At 36.9% G+C, this 19,100-nt stretch overlaps 1 protein-coding gene across 1 annotated transcript in view; it reads right to left on the minus strand.

Annotated features, from left to right (window-relative positions):
• KIF20B (kinesin family member 20B) overlaps positions 1-19,100 on the minus strand; it is a 39,605-nt gene that overhangs the window by 19,427 nt on the left and 1,078 nt on the right. The window contains exons 4-18 of the mRNA XM_054382239.1: positions 18,925-19,063; positions 16,653-16,837; positions 14,885-14,933; positions 14,041-14,229; positions 12,704-12,815; positions 12,188-12,259; positions 11,556-11,702; positions 9,992-10,154; positions 8,753-9,001; positions 7,858-7,997; positions 7,120-7,264; positions 6,019-6,292; positions 5,380-5,441; positions 5,042-5,161; positions 3,386-3,548 (exon numbers count right to left, since the gene is read on the minus strand). Coding sequence (XP_054238214.1) covers positions 3,386-3,548; positions 5,042-5,161; positions 5,380-5,441; positions 6,019-6,292; positions 7,120-7,264; positions 7,858-7,997; positions 8,753-9,001; positions 9,992-10,154; positions 11,556-11,702; positions 12,188-12,259; positions 12,704-12,815; positions 14,041-14,229; positions 14,885-14,933; positions 16,653-16,837; positions 18,925-19,063 — 2,209 coding nt within the window. The remainder of the gene's footprint in view (positions 1-3,385; positions 3,549-5,041; positions 5,162-5,379; positions 5,442-6,018; positions 6,293-7,119; positions 7,265-7,857; positions 7,998-8,752; positions 9,002-9,991; positions 10,155-11,555; positions 11,703-12,187; positions 12,260-12,703; positions 12,816-14,040; positions 14,230-14,884; positions 14,934-16,652; positions 16,838-18,924; positions 19,064-19,100) is intronic.

The following is a 19,100-nucleotide window of genomic DNA, read 5'->3' on the forward strand; positions in this document are numbered from 1 at the left end:
ATTTTGTGACCAGCAGGAGTGTGGAAGTGATTGTCTCTCTGTATTCAGCCTTCAGTGAGGCTGCACCTCAAATACCGTATTCAGTTTTGGGCAACTCAACACAGGACAGACATTGAGGTGCTAGCATGGGTACAAAGAGCAACTAAGCTAGTGAAGAGCTTAGAGAATGAGTCTTATGAGGAGCAGCTGAGGGAACTGGGACAGATTAGTCTGAGAAAGAGGCTGAAGGGAGGCTTTATTTCCCTCTCTAACTACCTGAAAGGAAAATACAGAGTCAGGTGCAGGTCTCTTCTCACAGATAATTAGTAATAGAACAAAGAGGGAATGGTCTGCAGCTGCACCAGGGTAGGCTTAGGCTAGACATTAAGAAAAATTTTTCACGAAAAGAGTAGTCAAGCATTGGAACAGGGAAGTATTACCATCCTTGAACATGTTTAAAGGCTGTTCAGATGTGGTGTTTTATAATATGGTTGAGTGGCAAACGTGGTAGAGGAGGGTTAATGGTTGGACCCGATGATCTCAAGGGTCTTTTCCAACCTGAATGCTTCTATAATTTATACTCAACATCCTCTTACTTTTAAAACGAAGTTAAAAATCCAGTCCCAAGTTTCCCAACTAGATTTTTAGACCTTCCTTTCCTTTTTTAAAATTGGTTTCTAAATTAGATAAGGATAACTCTTTATGTGTTACAGTGCTTCCATGTAAGGGGATTTAGAATGGGTGTAGATGCTTTGCACTGATACCCACAATCATGCAGCAAAGCAGGATGAATACTACTGCGAGAAGATACATGACACTTCCTACATGAAAACCTTCTGGAATGTAACAATGACACCAAGCTGGGAGCAGATGTTGATCTGTTAGAAGGTAGAAGGGCTCTGCAGAGGGACCTTGACAGGCTGGACAGATGGGCAGAGTCCAACACAATGGCATTCAACAAATCCAAGTGCCAGGTGCTGCACTTTGGCCACAACAACCCCATGCAGAGCTACAGGCTGGGGTCAGAGTGGCTGCCAGGTGGAAAGGGACCTGGGGGTACTGGTTGACAGCAGATGAACATGAGCCAGCAGTGTGCCCAGGTGGCCAAGAGAGCCAATGGCATCCTGGCCTGCATCAGGAATAGTGTGGCCAGCAGGGAGGTCATTGTACCCCTGTACACAGCACTGGTTAGGCCACACCTTGAGTACTGTGTCCAGTTCTGGGCCCCTCAGTTTAGGAAAGATGTTGAATTGCTGGAGCATGTCCAGAGAAGGGCAACGAGGCTGGGGAGAGGCCTTGAGCACAAGCCCTATGAGGGGAGGCTGAGGGAGCTGGGACTGTTTAGCCTGGAGAAGAGGAGGCTCAGGGGTGACCTCATTGCTGTCTACAACTACCTGAAGGGAGGTTGTAGCCAGGAGGGGTTTGGTCTCTTCTCCCAGGCAACCAGCACCAGACCAAGAGGACACAGTCTCAAGCTGCGCCAGAGGAGGTTTAGGCTGGAGGTGAGGAGAAAGTTCTTCTCAGAGAGAGTGGTTGGCCATTGGAATGGGCTGCCCAGGGAGGTGGTGGAGTCACCATCCCTGGAGGTGTTCAAGAGGGGATTGGACGTGGCACTTGGTGCCATGGTTTAGATAGTCATGAGGTTTAGGGATACAGGTTGGACTCAATCTTTGAGGTCTCTTCCAGCCTTCTTGATTCTATGATTCTAAGAAGAAAATGCCCCACCCCAAAATATGGGATGCAAGTCCTAGAGAAAGTACAAAAAACCTGAACTTCAGGTCAAGATAACTCACTGTCTTCCACAATAAACCGGTCATAGGCCACTAGCATATCTAAATTCTACAAGAAAGCTGGCAGTGTAGCTGTGCTCATTCTATTATGCCAAGTACATGTAACACAACTGGTTGAAAGTGTGTGTCTTTATATATGCAGAACACACCTATTAATAAATTGTATTATGAAACATTTGATAACTCAGTAGAAATCACTGCCTTATTTTCAACACCCACAAAATAGTCACTTTAAATGTCTGAATAGCTTGTTCTTACCAACAGAAAAATTTCAGTGCTGACATTAATTGGCACTGTTAGTCATTCACTTAAAATTCTTGTTGGATAAAAACCTATGACTTTTGGTTTTTGGAGGGAGGGGTGGGGAGGGATAAGTACTTCGTTTTATTTTGTTTTGTTGGGCTTTCCCCTTCTTTAACAAGCTTTATGAAGTTCACTACCCTTCTGCTAGCATTCCCTTGCTCTTTCACTTCAGAACGCGAGGAACAATAGCTCAGCATTACTTATTCAGCATTTGTACCTGTGTTTTCTGTTTTGTATCTGTTTTCTGTGATCTTGTAAGTTTGACAAGTCATCTTGTAAAACATTATCCCTCTTTATGAAGATGAAATGAAAAATGAGAAGCAGAAACCATCTATTGCTTTTTTAATCCCATCCTCACCCAATGTCTGGAAGATTTGCTTTTATGTACCTCATCTGCTGGAGGAAGGCAAGAAAGTAAAGGGATACAACAAGACGACCTTTCATTCTCATTTTACATGTGTTTTCCATAGTTCTATGAGAAACTGAACCCCAGCTGTGTCCTAAAGTTAGAAGTGGGCAGATCTTACAAATAGCATTTTGAACAAGTTAGTCACACATAGATCAATTAAGTTTTCCATTTCATTCAAATCTATTAAGATTACTCAAATCTTATCCTTATCCTTGAAGGTCTTCAACTGCAAGCAATTTATTAATCTCATTCTAAGAGGACAGATAAACTCACAAACAAAGCAAGTGAAACAAAAAAGACTAGAACTGCATGTAAGAGGTGCACAAAACATGCCAACTGTGGACTTAATTTTACTTCCATTAAAATGGAAAGGTTTTCTCCTTTGCCACCACTGTCACCATGCTGGTGCATTCACAGCATACAAATAGAATGAAATATGAAGTTTCACAACACATACTAAGGAACTGAAAAATTAGTAAGTCATTGAAAACATTTTGGCTTAGACAATTAAACAACACAACAACAACAAACCACCCTCACAAAATAACAGCACCAAAAGAACTTGAGGAAGAGATGTTACTCTCATCAGAAGTCCAGCAAGAATAAGTTTGGTAAAGAAATTGCTTAAGAACTACAGCACAGTCTGTAAGTATGTTAATGGATGACAAAAAGCAGCAGAAAAGAAAGTCTAAATATTTTATTTTAAACGTTTAGGAGTGAACAGTATTAGGACCTCCTGCAAAACAGATGATATTTACATCACAGTTGCTTCCATTCACAGTTTAACTTAGATCTATTTTCTCCTCATAATGCAAATCTTTACACTTCAGCTTTTGCTTCTGTTCTGGAACAGTCATCAAGTGTTTTTGGAAGACCCCCTGCTGAGCAACAGTAGAAATCGTACCTTTCTTTGTAGGTGGCTCTTCCACAGTAGGCTTATTTTCAAAGCACCGTTTCCTTCCCACTTCCAACACAGTTTCCTCACAATCTTCAAACTGGCTGCTTTCAACTACTATGCTAGAGTTGTTTTTCACCAGCTTTCTTTTAATGGAGGTTACAGTCCTGTCCTGTATTAAAATAAGATTACTTTAAAGCTTTACAAAATGAGCATTTAAGTCTTAGTAATGTTTTACATGCATATATGTTTAAAAAACTATGCAGGTCACATGTATAACAGTTGTCAGAGGAACAAGTCAGTTACAGGCCAGTTACTCAAATCAAAAGCAGGTACACCTTCAGATACTAATAAGCACAATGCTTTGCACTGTACAGAAAGCAGTGCAAGAGACTAGGAAAATACAAAATGAAAGGCTTGCATGCAATTCTTGCAGTGTCAAAGGAGCTGATGAAAAGCCCAATTTCTTCAAAGGAGAAGTGCTCAGCTGGAGAAGTCCCTCACTGTCTTAACCAGTAGAGTTGCAAGTATTAACTGCCTTCAGTAAAGCCACAGATCATTTTTGTCATGACAGATCTGATGCAATTTGAAAACCCAGTCAGTTATGTCACATATGCTTTAGTCTATATCAGACTAAGACTGAAGTTTCTTTACTTGCAAGATGACACAATGGCAAGTCATACTGGTTGCCAAGAACTAATTCATGGTCGTGTTTTGAGTTTCATGACACCGTCTTGTGGAAACGCCAGAGCTGGAGCTTTGCTCTTGGAAGGAGAAGTAATAGGAAGGAGTCACAGCTCTTAGCACTTTCAAAGCATTCATACTATTGAAAGGCCAAGTTGCTGTGGGGCACAGAAGGCATAGATGAAGCGTAGACAAAGTCTTAACTTTATAGTAGACGAAAGAAATAGATCATCTCATTTAAAATTTTCTCAGAACTACTTCAGGTTACTGGACAGCAGGCTGAAAAAAACCAAAAACCTAACTATATGTTTTCATTTTTATGCACAGTATATATTTAGCCAAGCTAGTCTGTTGGCATTCAGCAGCCAGCAGTAGAGTAGCCAGTTACAAGTTTCATTAATAGCACAAAAAGCAGAGATACCCTGGCCATCCACTCTGTTCGAACTGTTGATCTGAACACTTTCACCCTTGTTCTTTCCAATGCCATGTGTGTTGCTCTCTTCTGCTTCATCCCCATCCCCTTTGAAAGTGTGTGCATAGTGTTTATGAGCAGAACAGATTTTTGTGGCCAATTTATACAACCACTGTCCTTTCTCTAACTTCAAGTGAATTTGACCCTTTGCTGTAGCAAAGTTGCTTTTCCTCTCTTCCATTCAGACAAAACCAACAAAACAAAAAAGACAGTGACATAATTCTTTTTCCCATTGCTTAAGTCCTCTCACTTTGATGAGTTTTCTTCCCTTCCCTTTCAAAGTAGCTCTTTATAGTCTTGTCTGCAGCCCTCTAATAACTCCAAATCACTGCCTTTCAAAAGTCATTTTCCACTCCCCTGCCATTTTTATGTAACTTTAGTTTCAATGTCAACTTCACCTGCTACCACTTGAAGCAAGTAGCAGTTAAAGAAAGTGTCCATTTTTCCAAGTAAAGTCTATGAATACAGATTTTATTTGCATAAAGAAAATTGAGATATTTAAGACTTACATAGTCTTTTATGGTTTCTTCAAAATCGGATATCAAATCTTGTAGTTTTTTAATAACATCATCTTTTTGCTCCACAATGTCCATGAGTTCCTGAATCCTTTTATTCTGTGTATTCATTTTCTTGGAAAATAAAGAATAGTGGTTCAGTCTGTTTAATTAACTACACCATGTATTTAGAAGCAAAATCATTTAAGCTAAGCTTGATATATAGATATATCTAGATATATATACACACACACTTTTGAAAAGCTTGAAACATACTATAAAGGCATTTAAAGCCATCAGAATTCTGTATTGAAGCAAATAATTTTACACAAGTTTTCACTTGAGAAAGTTACCTCAGTTGCTTCTTTAAGCTGCTCAGCAGACTCATCCAATTTAATCATCTGTGTTTCCAAGTCTGTAACAGGAAAAGCAGCCAACATCAAATAAGCAGTCATTACACAGTTTACTCCACAATCCATTTTCCTAGATCTTCTGGTACCTCATTGGGTTTTGAATATATTTGGCCTTACAACCCATGCAAAACCAAAATTCCCATATTCAAAAAAAAACTGAAGAACTTGGCATGTCAACTTCTACTTACAGCAAACATTTCTACTATATCAAGAGACTTCTGCTGAAACCTTATTAAGAAGTATTGCTACTTTTTCCTCTATGAATGTTCCAGAAGATAAGTGAAAACACTGCATCAGCAAAATGTGTAGAAGAGTGGCTCTACTGTAATATCCATGAAATCAAGAATCATGCAGGTTGATAATTTAACCCACAATTCAGAAGTTTACAATTGATAGTTTTAAGGTTTGCCTTAAAAAGTAAATAACCAAGACCTGTGGATTCGTTCAACTTGAACATGCATAAAGGTGGTGAGCAATTGTTTTGCATACATTTTGGTTCACAAATCCAGCTCAACTGGATTATTTCTATTGTACAGTAGTGATTAATTTCCTGCTTTTCACATGACACACTCATCTCACCTTTGGTTTTCTGTGTCAGGTTCTCTTCAGTTTTGATTAGTTCATTGGTTGTCTTTGTCAAATCTTCTTTGGTCTTAGTTAGTTCAGAAGTAACTTTTCCCAGTTGTTTTTCAAGCCAAGCTACAGCTTCCTGTGGGTCCTCCAGGGACACAATATACCTATGTGCTTCTTCTGCCTGCTTTTTGATGTCAATGACATCATTCTGCAGAGAATCAATAAAGCCCTCAAGATCAACACAAGTGCCTGGCCCCTGTGTGGATCCCTGGCTTTCATCCTGAAAGGCAATTTATATCAATTCAGAAATAGCAAATAATTGCACAATAGCCATTAGGTCTACAAAAAAAAAAAAATTGAAGACCATTACAAATTCAAATTGGCTTCAGGTACAGTTAATTTCAGCTTCAAAGCACTCTTGTGGATTCATATCCAATTTGATTGCCAGTTTCTTGTCTACCTTCATACACAAGTCTCCTTTATCATGTAACAGCTACTTCAATAGCATTTAGTGACCCACTACCACATTGTATTTTATATCACCACAAAATCATCCCCCCCAAAGTCAATATAAAAGCTAGTACTTTTACCAGTTAGAATATTGAGTGAACACACCAAGTGAATAGTTTTACAAGGAATACGTCTGAAATCATGCATCAGTAAAAATTTGAGGTGAAATATGTTTGTAGCAACTTATGAAATAAAGTTGTACTCAACATATTGACTTTAGGTTAAGAATCTAGGTAGGTTTAAGTATGTGTACAATTCTCATTACTCTACTTGTAACTACAATAGACTTGAGAGAAAAAAAAAAGTGTCTCCACTACAGTCTATATATGCAGCCTAAGAAATCATCTTCAGATACTTTAAATAGGCACTTAATGCTTTTACCCTGATGTTTGTGCGTATAGCTTGTGCTGTAGAAATGCAGGAAGCTCCAGATTCCTAAATACATACCTTACTCCTATTAAATGCCATAAATATATCTTGCTGAGAACACAGTTACACAAGCGGCAATTCCTTGAAACCACAACTATCTAATCCTTGAGGTAGTTAGTAAGAGGAATTTTACTGAGGGGGAGAGGAAGAGGGTGAAGATAAAAATACCAGAGGTCCAGCTTGTTCCCTGCAAGGCTGATCATCCAATTTACTTTTTTCACTTTCAGTACAACTGTTTATAAGTTCCTTGAAGATTTCCAGGCGTCTTTCAGAATTTTCTTCAAGCTTTTCTCGTTCGTAAGAAAGGCATTCTCTATAGGAAGAAAAATATGCCAGCTAAAAGCTGCTAACCATATCATGAGCTATTAAGAAGCTGGTAATGCAGTTATCTATAAACAAAAAGATGTTTGTGTGGGGGTTTTTTTAGCACAATAGAACCACTTATAAAAACCACTTTGTAACATCCAAAACACATACACCTCCCTGCAAAAAGAGAGGGAGACAAAATATATACAGGCTATGAATAGCAGTTAACTTCAAGCATCTTCCTTAAGCTTCTTCAGCCAGAATACCACTTTAGAGTATCATTGAGGCTTCAGTAACAAAGAATCTCAGTGTCACTTTTATAGTTATCCTGTTAACAAAGCTCTTCTCTTAGTGAAAGCTCTACAGGAACAAACACTGCTTACACTATATACACTCCCCTCACTTCCCCCCCCAAAAAAGGCCTTTCCTACACAGTATTTTTTCCTGAACTCAATCCAAACAGGAACTGAACTTTCCACAGAGACAATAAGTTTCATGGAAGAGTGTGGTCTCATTTCTGTAATCCATCTCTCAATCAGAAGTGAGTTTAAATTTCATTTTTTAACTGGTAAACTTCAAAAACACTCAAAGCTAACTTACTTGAAATTTATTTCCCGCTCAGCAAAATGTTTGGTAAATTCTTCCATCACTTCTTCACGGATTTTTAGTTCCAGCAGTAACTTGTCCTTCTTTTCAGTAATAAGTTTCTCCCTCAACGTTTCTACAAGACTTAGCAGCTTCTGAAATTATCATTAATATTAATTTTTTCATGAAGAAATAAGCTTCTCAGAAGTGTTATTTTTTCCCATTCCTCAAACTCTACGACACTTTAATCTTCCAGCTGGCAAAATTTCTCAGTTCTGTTATTCGCTTGCTCATAAGCCAGAGGATTCATGGAATAGATTGAAATACCTGTTTGGTACTAGCACAGCAACTTTTAAATTTGCATAGAGTAAGTATTTACAAAGAACATCAAGCTTCTTACAAGAATTCTTGAAGTTGTCTTAAAAAACAGGCTTAAGCACTACAGGATTTGTCTTATTTTCCAGATGCTCATTTTTGAGGCAATATTAATTATGTCTCCATAAAACAGTCTCTAACTCTCCTTTGCCATCTCCTTGTCTTCCCTAGAAGTGACTCAAATTGTTTCTCCTTAAAGAATGGTTTTCAGAGATTTCTTGTATCCATATACAAACCAGTCTTCTGCATTGCTACAAAGCAGATAATACTTGCTGTGCACTGACCATAGATTACTAAGAAGAGAGGAAAGCCAAATATTTAATTCTTACTGTTTAGTCTATATTGTTGTAGTTTTACCCTAATAGACACTAAATCATGAGTAACTGTACTTTAGTTCTTAATGCAGGATTTAGCAAGAATAAGGATGATCAAAGAAAAAGAGGAGAAAAAAAAGAAAGAAATTGAGCAAACTGGGGGAATACCTTGCTTTTAAACTCCATGCCACACTAATTCTTGAAGTACCCCTGGCACATACCATAAATTCTTCTTTTCCAAGAATAACTTTTTCTCTGTCTTGCTGCACTGGTTCTCCTGTTGACATAGTATACTCTTCCTCTGACTCATCACCCTCATCTTCAATGACATCTTCTAGGCTTCTGTCCCACAGAATAGAAGCTCTTTTCCTTGGGATTGGCATCTTAGTGTAACTAAGTAGTGATTCATTTCCTGATTTTTGGCCGAAGGACTGATCTTGGGGAAGAATAGATGGGTCTACAACTATAACCTATCCAGAAAACAAAGAGCAAAATCATCAGTACTGACACTTGCAAGAGACACCTGTTCCACCTTCCCATGAGTATCCTGAACATAGTATTCCCCCAACTTATCCTCAGAGTCACTACTTAGATCAGATATCAGCTAGAGCATAAAGGAGGGCCTTCATAGTCTATCTTTTTTTCCTGAACCCAGGAACACCAAACCTCACACGCTCAACCACCTACAAGACAGTTGTCAATTCATGCACCAATAGAAATCTATTTCCCACACTTTCAATTTTTAGTTGCATTGCATGAATGTCATCTTTCAAACTATTTCTTGAACAGCTATATTACCCTTAGTCTGCTTATTAAGTACGCTAGAGTATGATTAGCCTGCTTTGACAAGCCCATATTCTAATGTCCTTTGAACCTAACTGTCAACAGCAGTTTTCCATGGCTCCCAGGAAGGCTGCAGCACTGATCTCCAACACTTTTGTCTTCCTACTTCAGAGTTACATCACTTGCTTCTACTTCCTCTACCTAACTTCCACCTTCTTACTGAAGGACATAAGACATGTCTATGGATATAAAGGTGACCTTTCAAATTCTGTTTGGTGCTCAACTGATTTTATCAATATTCTGAGTAAGAAAGTTAAAACAGCAGTAGGATATGCAGCTAGAACTGCTCCAACATAAGAGAACATGTTACAAATACAGAACTAAAATTCACCTAGATCTCAATTTCTTCTTGTGTTTGGACAGTCTCATTAAGCTGGACATTTTACAGGAACTATGCATTTTCAGTAAGAGATGGTCCCATCCCCAAGCTCCCAGGGAAAAAGTCCCAACAAAGCATTTTTGAAAACTTTCAGGAAATAAAGCCTGACTATGAGTAATTAGAAAATAGGATTGGAATATGAGGCAGAAAAATTCAGTAACTAAATTAAGATTCTTATAAGTAAGAAAAGTTACTCTTTAAATGCAAATTTTAAGTACTGATCAACAAGATAACTTACCTTTTGTGCAATGGCTGAAAACTTCAGTACACTGAATGTTTCATCATATGCTGAAGCACATTGGCTTATATTTACTATCATGTATACTCTCCCCTTTCCATTGAAGAATCCTTGCAGGAAATGAGTTAACTTACTTTCACGAAAGGGTATGTGTTGCTGCAGCCTTTAAAGACAAAAGAACAGATAACCAGAAGATCAAAGATTTCCAGTGAATATTAAGAGTTAAGCCTGAAGATTTAACTATTTACAAAACCAGTAGTCTTTAAATCAATTAAAATTGTTTTAGACTAGATACAGCTGTTCATGAAGAGATTGCATGGCTGTCACCACTGCTCTTTTAGCCCTTATCTCAGATGGGCCATTGCAACTCAATCAATAGGAGCACTTAAAATCAAAAGCACATTCAGCATGTAGCCTAGGGTAGGTCACATAGCCTCATGCTACATCAAACGATATCCCATGCTGAACATGGAGATACTTTTTCCCCTCATCCCCCTCAAGAGTTTGACATACCCTAAAATCAGAAGTTGTGCTCCTGAACTTTACAGATAATTACGTAATTTTTTGATGCTTATGGGAAATTTTATAAGAATTCCTAAACCTAAATGCATCCTTGCCACTTAGTAAGTTCACTGCAGCTATTTATTGAGTTATATGAATAATTCTACAGGAGTCAGCAAGATAGTGATGCTCTTGCCAGAACACAATTACAGTTCATATACAGCCTAGTTGCAGGACAATAATCAAGACTAACTTAAAGTTATTGGTTCCTATTCAACTTGCAACAGCCATCTATTAATACTTAAGAGAGCATCACTTTCAGGTGTGAACAACTTTAAATAGGTTGTCAGGAACAGCATAAGTGAATCTGACAAAGTGCATCCAGGCTTTATCAATCAGCACACAGAGTTCATTAACTTCTGGGACAGAAACAAATATTCACATAAGAACCTGCAGAGAAAGCAATTCCTGGACAGTTCCATCCATCTGTGACGATATATTGTGTTGGTTTTACGGAAAGGTAAACTTTTTTATTATTTTACACTTACTTAAATCCCCCAGCTAGGGCATAAATAGTTGGAAAGCTTTCTTTTGTCTGCATATGGTTAGCTAGATCAGGAGGAGAGTGTTAAAGTTACATCAAGATTTAGAAGAACAAATTTTGCCAATGAGCGCACAGTTTCAACAGCACAGCAACATCCTGCTGATGAGAAAATGTTACACTAGAAACATGTAGAAAATGTAGTTTACAAAGGAGTAATAAAAGGCTGAAAATTTGACTCTTACTATGACACATTTGAAAAAGAGGTTGTAAACTTACTCCTAAGTTTGTTTGATAAGCCAGCTCAGAAGTTAAATTTATAAAAATGTTTTTAGGATGTTAGAATTTCAGTGCTTTCAAAGAGCAGAACAAGGCAAATTTAAGGTAAAGTTGATGTTGTGAAGTCTCACAAGTTCATAATTATTTTTTACAAAAAAGTTAGCATCGTATATGTTAAACAACAGCTTTTAAACATTGTAGACAACTGAAAACCACAACGAATTTGCAATTCAAAGGACTTACTTTGACTGTTGAGAGTTCTTGAGTGCATTAATACACTTGCCTAGAATCAGAAGAGAGGTGTTTATATTTCCACTCTCTTTCAATCTATCACCTTCATTGCGGGTCTTGGTCCATCTTTCTGAGCCAGCAAGATCACACATTGTCAATCTGAAAGCAAATATGGAAAACTGGATTGATTTATTGTAAAACACATACAAATGGTTCAATTTTTAGAAGATCACTTTTTCTTAGAGGAAGAATTTGTTCATCTTCATCTGCATGAACATTTTATCATTTTCAGTGTTTTTTGTTCAAGCAAGTTCTGCACTACATTCTGAAACACCCTTTCCCAACATGCTTCCCATTTCCCTCCTGCCCTTGTCCTCTTCCTTCTGAGGATTTACAGGAGTTCAGGACTATAAAAGAGTATTAGAACCTTGTACTGATAAGAGGAGATAAGATATAGAAGAGCATTGCAAACTGATGGCTTGAAATAGAAGGCCAAGTACTATGTAAGTGCAAGAAGTGGAGAAACCACCATATATGCATAAAGCTCTACAAAGGAATGCTGGGTGTATAATGCAGTATCAGTACACCAAGGTGGAATATAATCAACAACTTCATTGCAAAAAAAGACAGCTCTTTGAACTTACTCATTGACTTGAATCACTTGTGGTGTTCCCGAATCTTCAATTTTTAGCATCTTAACTGTGAATATGCTGTGACTAAAACAAGAATTTTAAAATCAGCAGAGAAATGACAAATTCGGACAATACCTTCCAAATATTTTTAGCCTCAGCAACATCTGTTCCAAACATTGTTGGACCTGTCAACATATCTAAGCATATGGTCTATCAGTTAACTGCCTCTTGCAAAAAAGTTTGTACATAGCACTTACTTGGCTTTTTATTAGACCTTTGGATAGAATAAGGCTTGAAGACTATTTGATAAAATGCTGTACCTTTCATACATATTCATCTTACTGAAGGATTGAATCCTTCTTGTTTAAAGCATTGGGCCACACATTGCTAAAGCATGCCAAAACTGCAGCCTAGGTATGCAGACATTTTTAAAGCTTCTTGCCCTCCTGAAAGCTACAAGTCATATTTCAGTTTCTCCTTCCTCCCACACATCATCCTCTGGCCAATGTTATTTGACATGTTTCTCACCTTCTGCTGGAGCAAGTATTTTGTTTTGTGCTTGCAGTACTCTGGTGTTTCAATCCTAGTTTTAGAAGTTTAATGGCTTCTTTGGAATTGAAAATCTGAATCCACTGAAGATCTTTACAAAGAACAAATATTTTATAAATATCATTATCAAAAATAAATGTATTAGTAGATAATATATGCACACCAAGATTAATACATTCACTTGAGGCATGAAAACATTTTACTAAGCTTTTAAAATTACAGAAGAACATCAAAATTCCTCCTTCTATGGGAAAGCAAGGACAATCACATCACATCATTTCATCCTATTAACACACTAAAACATGTTCAATCCAAATTAAGAGAGCAAGCTCAGCCTGAGCACTGAAAAGCCAAAAAGGTAATGTCCAATACGAAATCCCTATGTTCATATTCATCCAGGCAGAATGCTATCTGGACAGCTTCTCAGTTTTAGCCTATCATGTCATTAGAGGTCACCAAAAGTGTACCAGCAAAAACACCAGCTGTAACTAAGAAAACCACAAAAATCTGGTTTTCCTCAGTAACGTTGAGAACAGCCTTATACTTCCAAGCTTTAGGAAAACCTTATGCTGATGCATAGCTCAAAGCAGACCATTTCCTACATAGCACATTTTCTCATCTTTGAAGAAATCAAGGAGCTAGGTTTATTGTCCAATTCAGCTTTTTGAATTTACAGTGTGGCATATGATAAACAAAAGCAACAACCAAACATCTACAAAAAAGCCTTTGATCTAGAACTGCTGTCATGATTGTCCAAAGAACCTGTAATAATCAAATGGGTTTCAAATCCTAATTTTTTCCATGGCCAGAAACAAACATTCAACTGTTAACTCTTCACCCAAAACCAGTTACACCACTGGTTTGATTAAACTAGAGTACTGTAAAAACGTAATTTGTAGTCAGACTGAACTTCCTCATATTCTCTGAAGTCTGTTTCTCCATACAAAACCCTACAAGCGCACAAAACACCAAAACCAACCCCAAAACTACAACTGCTGAACCAATTGTAAGTATAGTTGAGTCTTAAGAAAATAAAAAAATAAGCCACTAACAAATTTGTCAATTTTTTTTCCCCAATATTCCTCCCATTTCAAAGCAAGGTAGTGGAGAGCACACAAGACTAAGTCAAGTATAAAGAGAAAATGCTATTAAAAGGTACAGCTACTGCTATGTACATAGATTTCTTTTCATACTCACAGCAGACATCTCCAATGCCACAGTGAACACAGGCAGGGACTTTCTAATCTAAAGAACAGTTACAGGAACTTTGACTTTTCAAATTACATGCTTTGCAATTTGCAATATATTCCAATTACCTCTGACATAAGAGCATCCTTTGACATCTTGAGCAAGACGTAGTGGTTTTCGTTTCTTATCATTTGATATTGGATTCAGTAGATCATATAAACATTCATTATAAATCTCAAAAATTGAAATCCAAACAGAATACTTGGGGTAATTATTCACAGTTGTGCTAGGCTCCTCTTTTAAGAGTTCTTCCAGGTCTGCCAAGCATAAAATATTACAAGTCAATATAGGCCTAGTAAAATTAATTTAATTTAAAAGAAAAAGAATGCAAATTGATATTATAGCAGTCTCCTATGAAACACTTATCCCAGACCAAAAAAAAATTATTTAAAATTCCCCCACCCCCTCTTGTAAGTATCTGGAAGTCACATGCTTATCCTATATGTTTGCAAGAGATCTACTCTACTACTTCCTTCTCCACTTGCAAATTACATATCAAACATGTACAAGTTTGTTAGAATTACTCAGGTCTCCTCAATATCTTTAGAAGACAGAATTCAAGTGACAAATACACTTCATTCTGACTTTCTAAAGCAAACCCAGTATTTCGGTAACTTTTGAATGCTCGAATTAGGTTTATCTAATTACATATAGGATATCAGGATACCACCAGGACCCACAGCATAAGTGGTACTACTTTTAATTGCTGTAGTTTCATCTTATTTAATGTCTGTTCAGGTATTCTTCTAATCATTTCATCCTTGTGTTTTCTGCCCAGCTAACTTGCTCAGTATGCAATTCAGTTATAAAAAAAAAAAATGCCAAGTAGTTCTATTATTAACATAGACCAGAAGCCAAAAAGCTGATCTCAGGAAATACTCTTTGCCAGCTTTTACTGCAATTAATACATACCATTAGAATCAACTGCTGCTTTGTTGTTACAGCTATTTTGATGGTCTACCTACAAAAGATAACAGAGACTTTAAGACACATATTGACAGTGTACCACCAGTTACTTTTCTAACATGTTTACTGTCCTACTATGTAGAAATACAGTGTAGATGAAAGAAACCAATACAAAGATTGTGGCTATACATCATACATGCCTAGCTCAACACGTCTGTACACGCCTACTCAAAGGTTTGTCCTTAATATTGATTCTTGACACTTCCCTCACCTCATGCCACATCACAGAATATAGCATTTCAAATTCCTGAGCCAGAAATAAACTAAGCACAGAAAGAAAGAGCAGCTTACACAAAACCAGTGAGATTTACCAGGATGATTTGCAGGAGTGCATTTGCACTTTACACATTATTCTTTATCTGGTGAATCTAGAGTCCTGAAGTCTTATTATTGATGTTTTGCCAATTCGTAGTTTCGTATGTTACAGCTTGCTAGGTCAACCCTCAGAAACTTTTATATGTAGAAGACTCATACACTTAAAAAAATGAAGTAAGCAACCTTTTGCTTCATGATACCAGTTATATATTAAATTCCATCATATAACTGTTAGAAAGAGAAGGTTTTTCAGGGTTTTTTTTAATGTTTTTCAAGATTACATTTCATATAACTCCAAGATTTCTATAAAAACTCCTCAAATACTTAAACATTTAAGTAATCCAAACTTTTAACCCAAACTTGTCTGCTTATGTAGAGGCAAACTTTGCAACCAAATTTATAACCTGAAGCGATGTTCCTATATTCAGTTTTATAAACCAGAGAGGAGATATGTATTCAAACATATATACATGACAGGTCCTTCTTAAGTCTTAAACACTGATAGAGATAGATTTCACATATGCCTGCGTTTTCAAGTGTTGAAGAATTTTGCTGCCACCTGCCTTTCACACTGGAGAACTCCAGTTAGCCATCTTAGGGATAAAAATCAGGGTAACATCCCATGACAGCTAGAACACCCCATTATAATCTAACATATAATCACTAGGTCGATCCTTAATTCTTTTCATTAAATTTTTTTAAAAGCACAGTAAGAGTTTCTAGTTCAAATTCCTTGGGTGTGCTCAATTTTTTATATTGTTCTATTCATTTCAGAATTAAAAACACCAAGAAAAAGGTATGCTTACACAAAATACAAATCCCTCATAAGTGTGATTTAACAAAACATCTTTAGAATTCTAAGCAGCTCATAAAAGTGAAGCATATCTCTGGACTGCTTGACCATGATTTGTTTAATAAAGTCCAACAGAAACCCATTTTAATTGAAATCTGTAGAAGGTCCACTGTTTCATAGAGCTCTTCTCATTAAAAAAAAAAAACTGCTTCCTTTGAGTATATTTTCAAAACTAGAAAAAAGCATATCAAATTATTACTTCCTTTCAAGTATGCTAAAAGACAGGAAATTGTTTATTGGAGCAGACATACTAGCATCCCCACAGATGAAGAGACCATTTGCACCAGTAACCCCAGAGGATAAATAAGGTACCCAAGCTATAGAAAAAGAGCTTAGAATTTACAGGCTATCAAGTATTCAGCCACAAGACAAAGTCATAGGAGAACAATCCATCAGCTCTATTACTGCCTTTATTGCTAACCTGACAGTAAATGCATGCATCCATGCTTAAATACAGATAATCTTTTCCCACTAAAAAATGAACAGGGTACCATTGAGCTACCTAATGATGCAGGTACCCCTCTAGTATAGAAAATGCTCCTGTACCTCTTTTGATAAGCGAAGCATAGAATTTCTAATAGTGTTTTCTTCTCTCACTTGCTCCTTATTCAGCCTTATATAATCTCTACACCGATGGGGTTTGAGATCCATCGCTGTGTATAGTTTTCCATGAATACTTTTAAACAACATATCCATAGTCCTTGGTAAAATACCACCATCATCTTCTGTTCCTGAAAGTAACATAAAAGGTCTTGATTACTACTGTGAACAAGATATACAGATAAATGAAGGCAGAAAGAGAAGCAATTCTAATCTCAAGACGTACATGAGGGATTTGGGGACCACTTACAGCATGAAGTAGTTTTTGTATTTTCAAGGTAGCAAAAAGAGTCAGTACAATGTTTTGAAAGATATTTGGCTTTCAGCTAACATAAACCAATAAAACCAACAAACCAAGCTACAACCAACAGACATTTAATAAATATTTGCAAACTTTCAGCCATATTTCACTGAAGGCTGCCTTCAAATTCTCTTTCAAGGAAGTAGCTTTAAAATACAACTTCTCTCAGCTACAGACCTGTACTAATTCCAAACCTTAGAAAAAGAAAATTCTAGAACCCATGTGAAGACTTAGTCCTTCCTCTGTCCCAGACCCTTTTCACAGAACATAATACTTCTGCACGCAAAAGGCAAAAAGGAATTAAATTACAGCTTAAGTGCATGCCTCATCTTTCTGGATCTAGATGCAAATTTAAAAGGGTTCACTTAACTTTTATTTCTAAACCAGAGAGAAGGGGAGAAATAGAAGATAGTAGAATAGACAATGCTATTGCATCTCAGACTTTGACAGCATCATTTTCCAGCCTTTGAAAATTTTTCCTGTTCTGGAGACAGATTGGCTTTTACTACTTCGAGCACTAGCTGTGTTATGTCTAACTCAGAAACTATGTAGAATCTGGCTGGCACTCAAATACCAACCTAGTAAGAATGTATCACATTATGTTTAAAATACTCTCCCATTACATTTGTTTCTCCTCCTTTTCAATAATTTTTTCTTTATTGAAAGGCCACTTGCAAATCAACTGAACACGAACAAGTAATAGTCACTGGCAAGCAACAAACCTAAACTTCACTTCGGTACTTACCCATCCACCAAATACAGACTTCTATGCCAAGCTAAAGTAGAAAAGCTATACTGACAGCATTGGGCACAGAGGAGCAAACCACAGCACCCAGTAGCCAACTTTCTGCCCTGCCAATACTTACCACAAGTTTATCGTTATGTCCTAAGAACATAACACTGCGTAAGACTGTCCAGAGCCTAAAAAGCTGCAAAACAAGTATTCTTAAAAACTACACCACACAATATACCCTAAAATAGTCCAACATGGTGGACTGTACACTCCAGGAATTTTATTCTCTGTTATTTACCAATTATTTACTAGGACAGGAAAGACTACCCCATTATAACCCCAGATTCACAATAACTGGAAGTACTGGCAGTAGTCTTTAGTTAAAAGCTACCTAACAGAAGATCATTTAAAAGACAATGTCACTTCAGTCAAGATCCATTTCATATGGCATAAAAAACTCATTGTCTTCTACTACTTCTGTGTATAAGAATTAAGTACACCAATCCTAGAAGCTATACTGCAGTATATAGGAGAAATTGTTTCCATGTGAATCAAATCACCTTGCTTGTTAAAATGCTTTGAAAAATTGAAAAATGATATCTGATCAGAACGTAGCTTTAGTGCAGATCAGTACAGAAATTGTGCATCAAGAGACTAGGTCTCCTAGGATATTAATAAGCTCAGAAACTTGACACAAGACTAATCAAACATGCTTCAAATTTTTTCATTCTCTGCCTACAGTAGTTGAAACAAACTACTCCTTAGGTGAAAGCATACAAAATGCATATGACTTTAAATAAAATTACAAAATGCTAGTCTGGTGTAAAGTGACTCACACACTTTTGACATTGTGATATATAGAAGTATTTTCCTAATTCCACCTCCCTAGAGGATTCTAGGATCTAGGTTCTAGATACTTGGAGGAAAAAGATCACACACCTGGTTGAAATGACAGCCTTACAAAGCCGTATCACTAGTTTATGTAAACTCTGGCAGTGACTTTGTTGGTAGTTTCGTATTTGTTACAGCAGCAGACTTTCAAAGGCTATTTATTAATATTCATGAGAAACTAAATGTGTAAGACCAACAGTTTAAAGAAAGGGAAAAAGTTAGAATATTTTTGCCAAAAGTAAGAGACACTTTAAAAAACCAAAATTTATTCAATGAGAACACATTTCTAATACCTTGGAAAGTATAGGTTTTCCCAGCATTTGTAACTCCATATGTGAAAATAAGACGATTATATCCATCTATGAAATCTTGGACTGGTTGCTTGATAGTCCCTTCAAAGAATTCTTCTTGAGTTGTTTCAGGTCCAAACACCTGAGCATTACCAAGAAAAACTTTATTAAGCAGCAAT

This window comes from Indicator indicator, chromosome 7 (genome assembly GCF_027791375.1).
Source record: "Indicator indicator isolate 239-I01 chromosome 7, UM_Iind_1.1, whole genome shotgun sequence".
Taxonomy (NCBI): Eukaryota; Metazoa; Chordata; class Aves; order Piciformes; family Indicatoridae; genus Indicator; species Indicator indicator.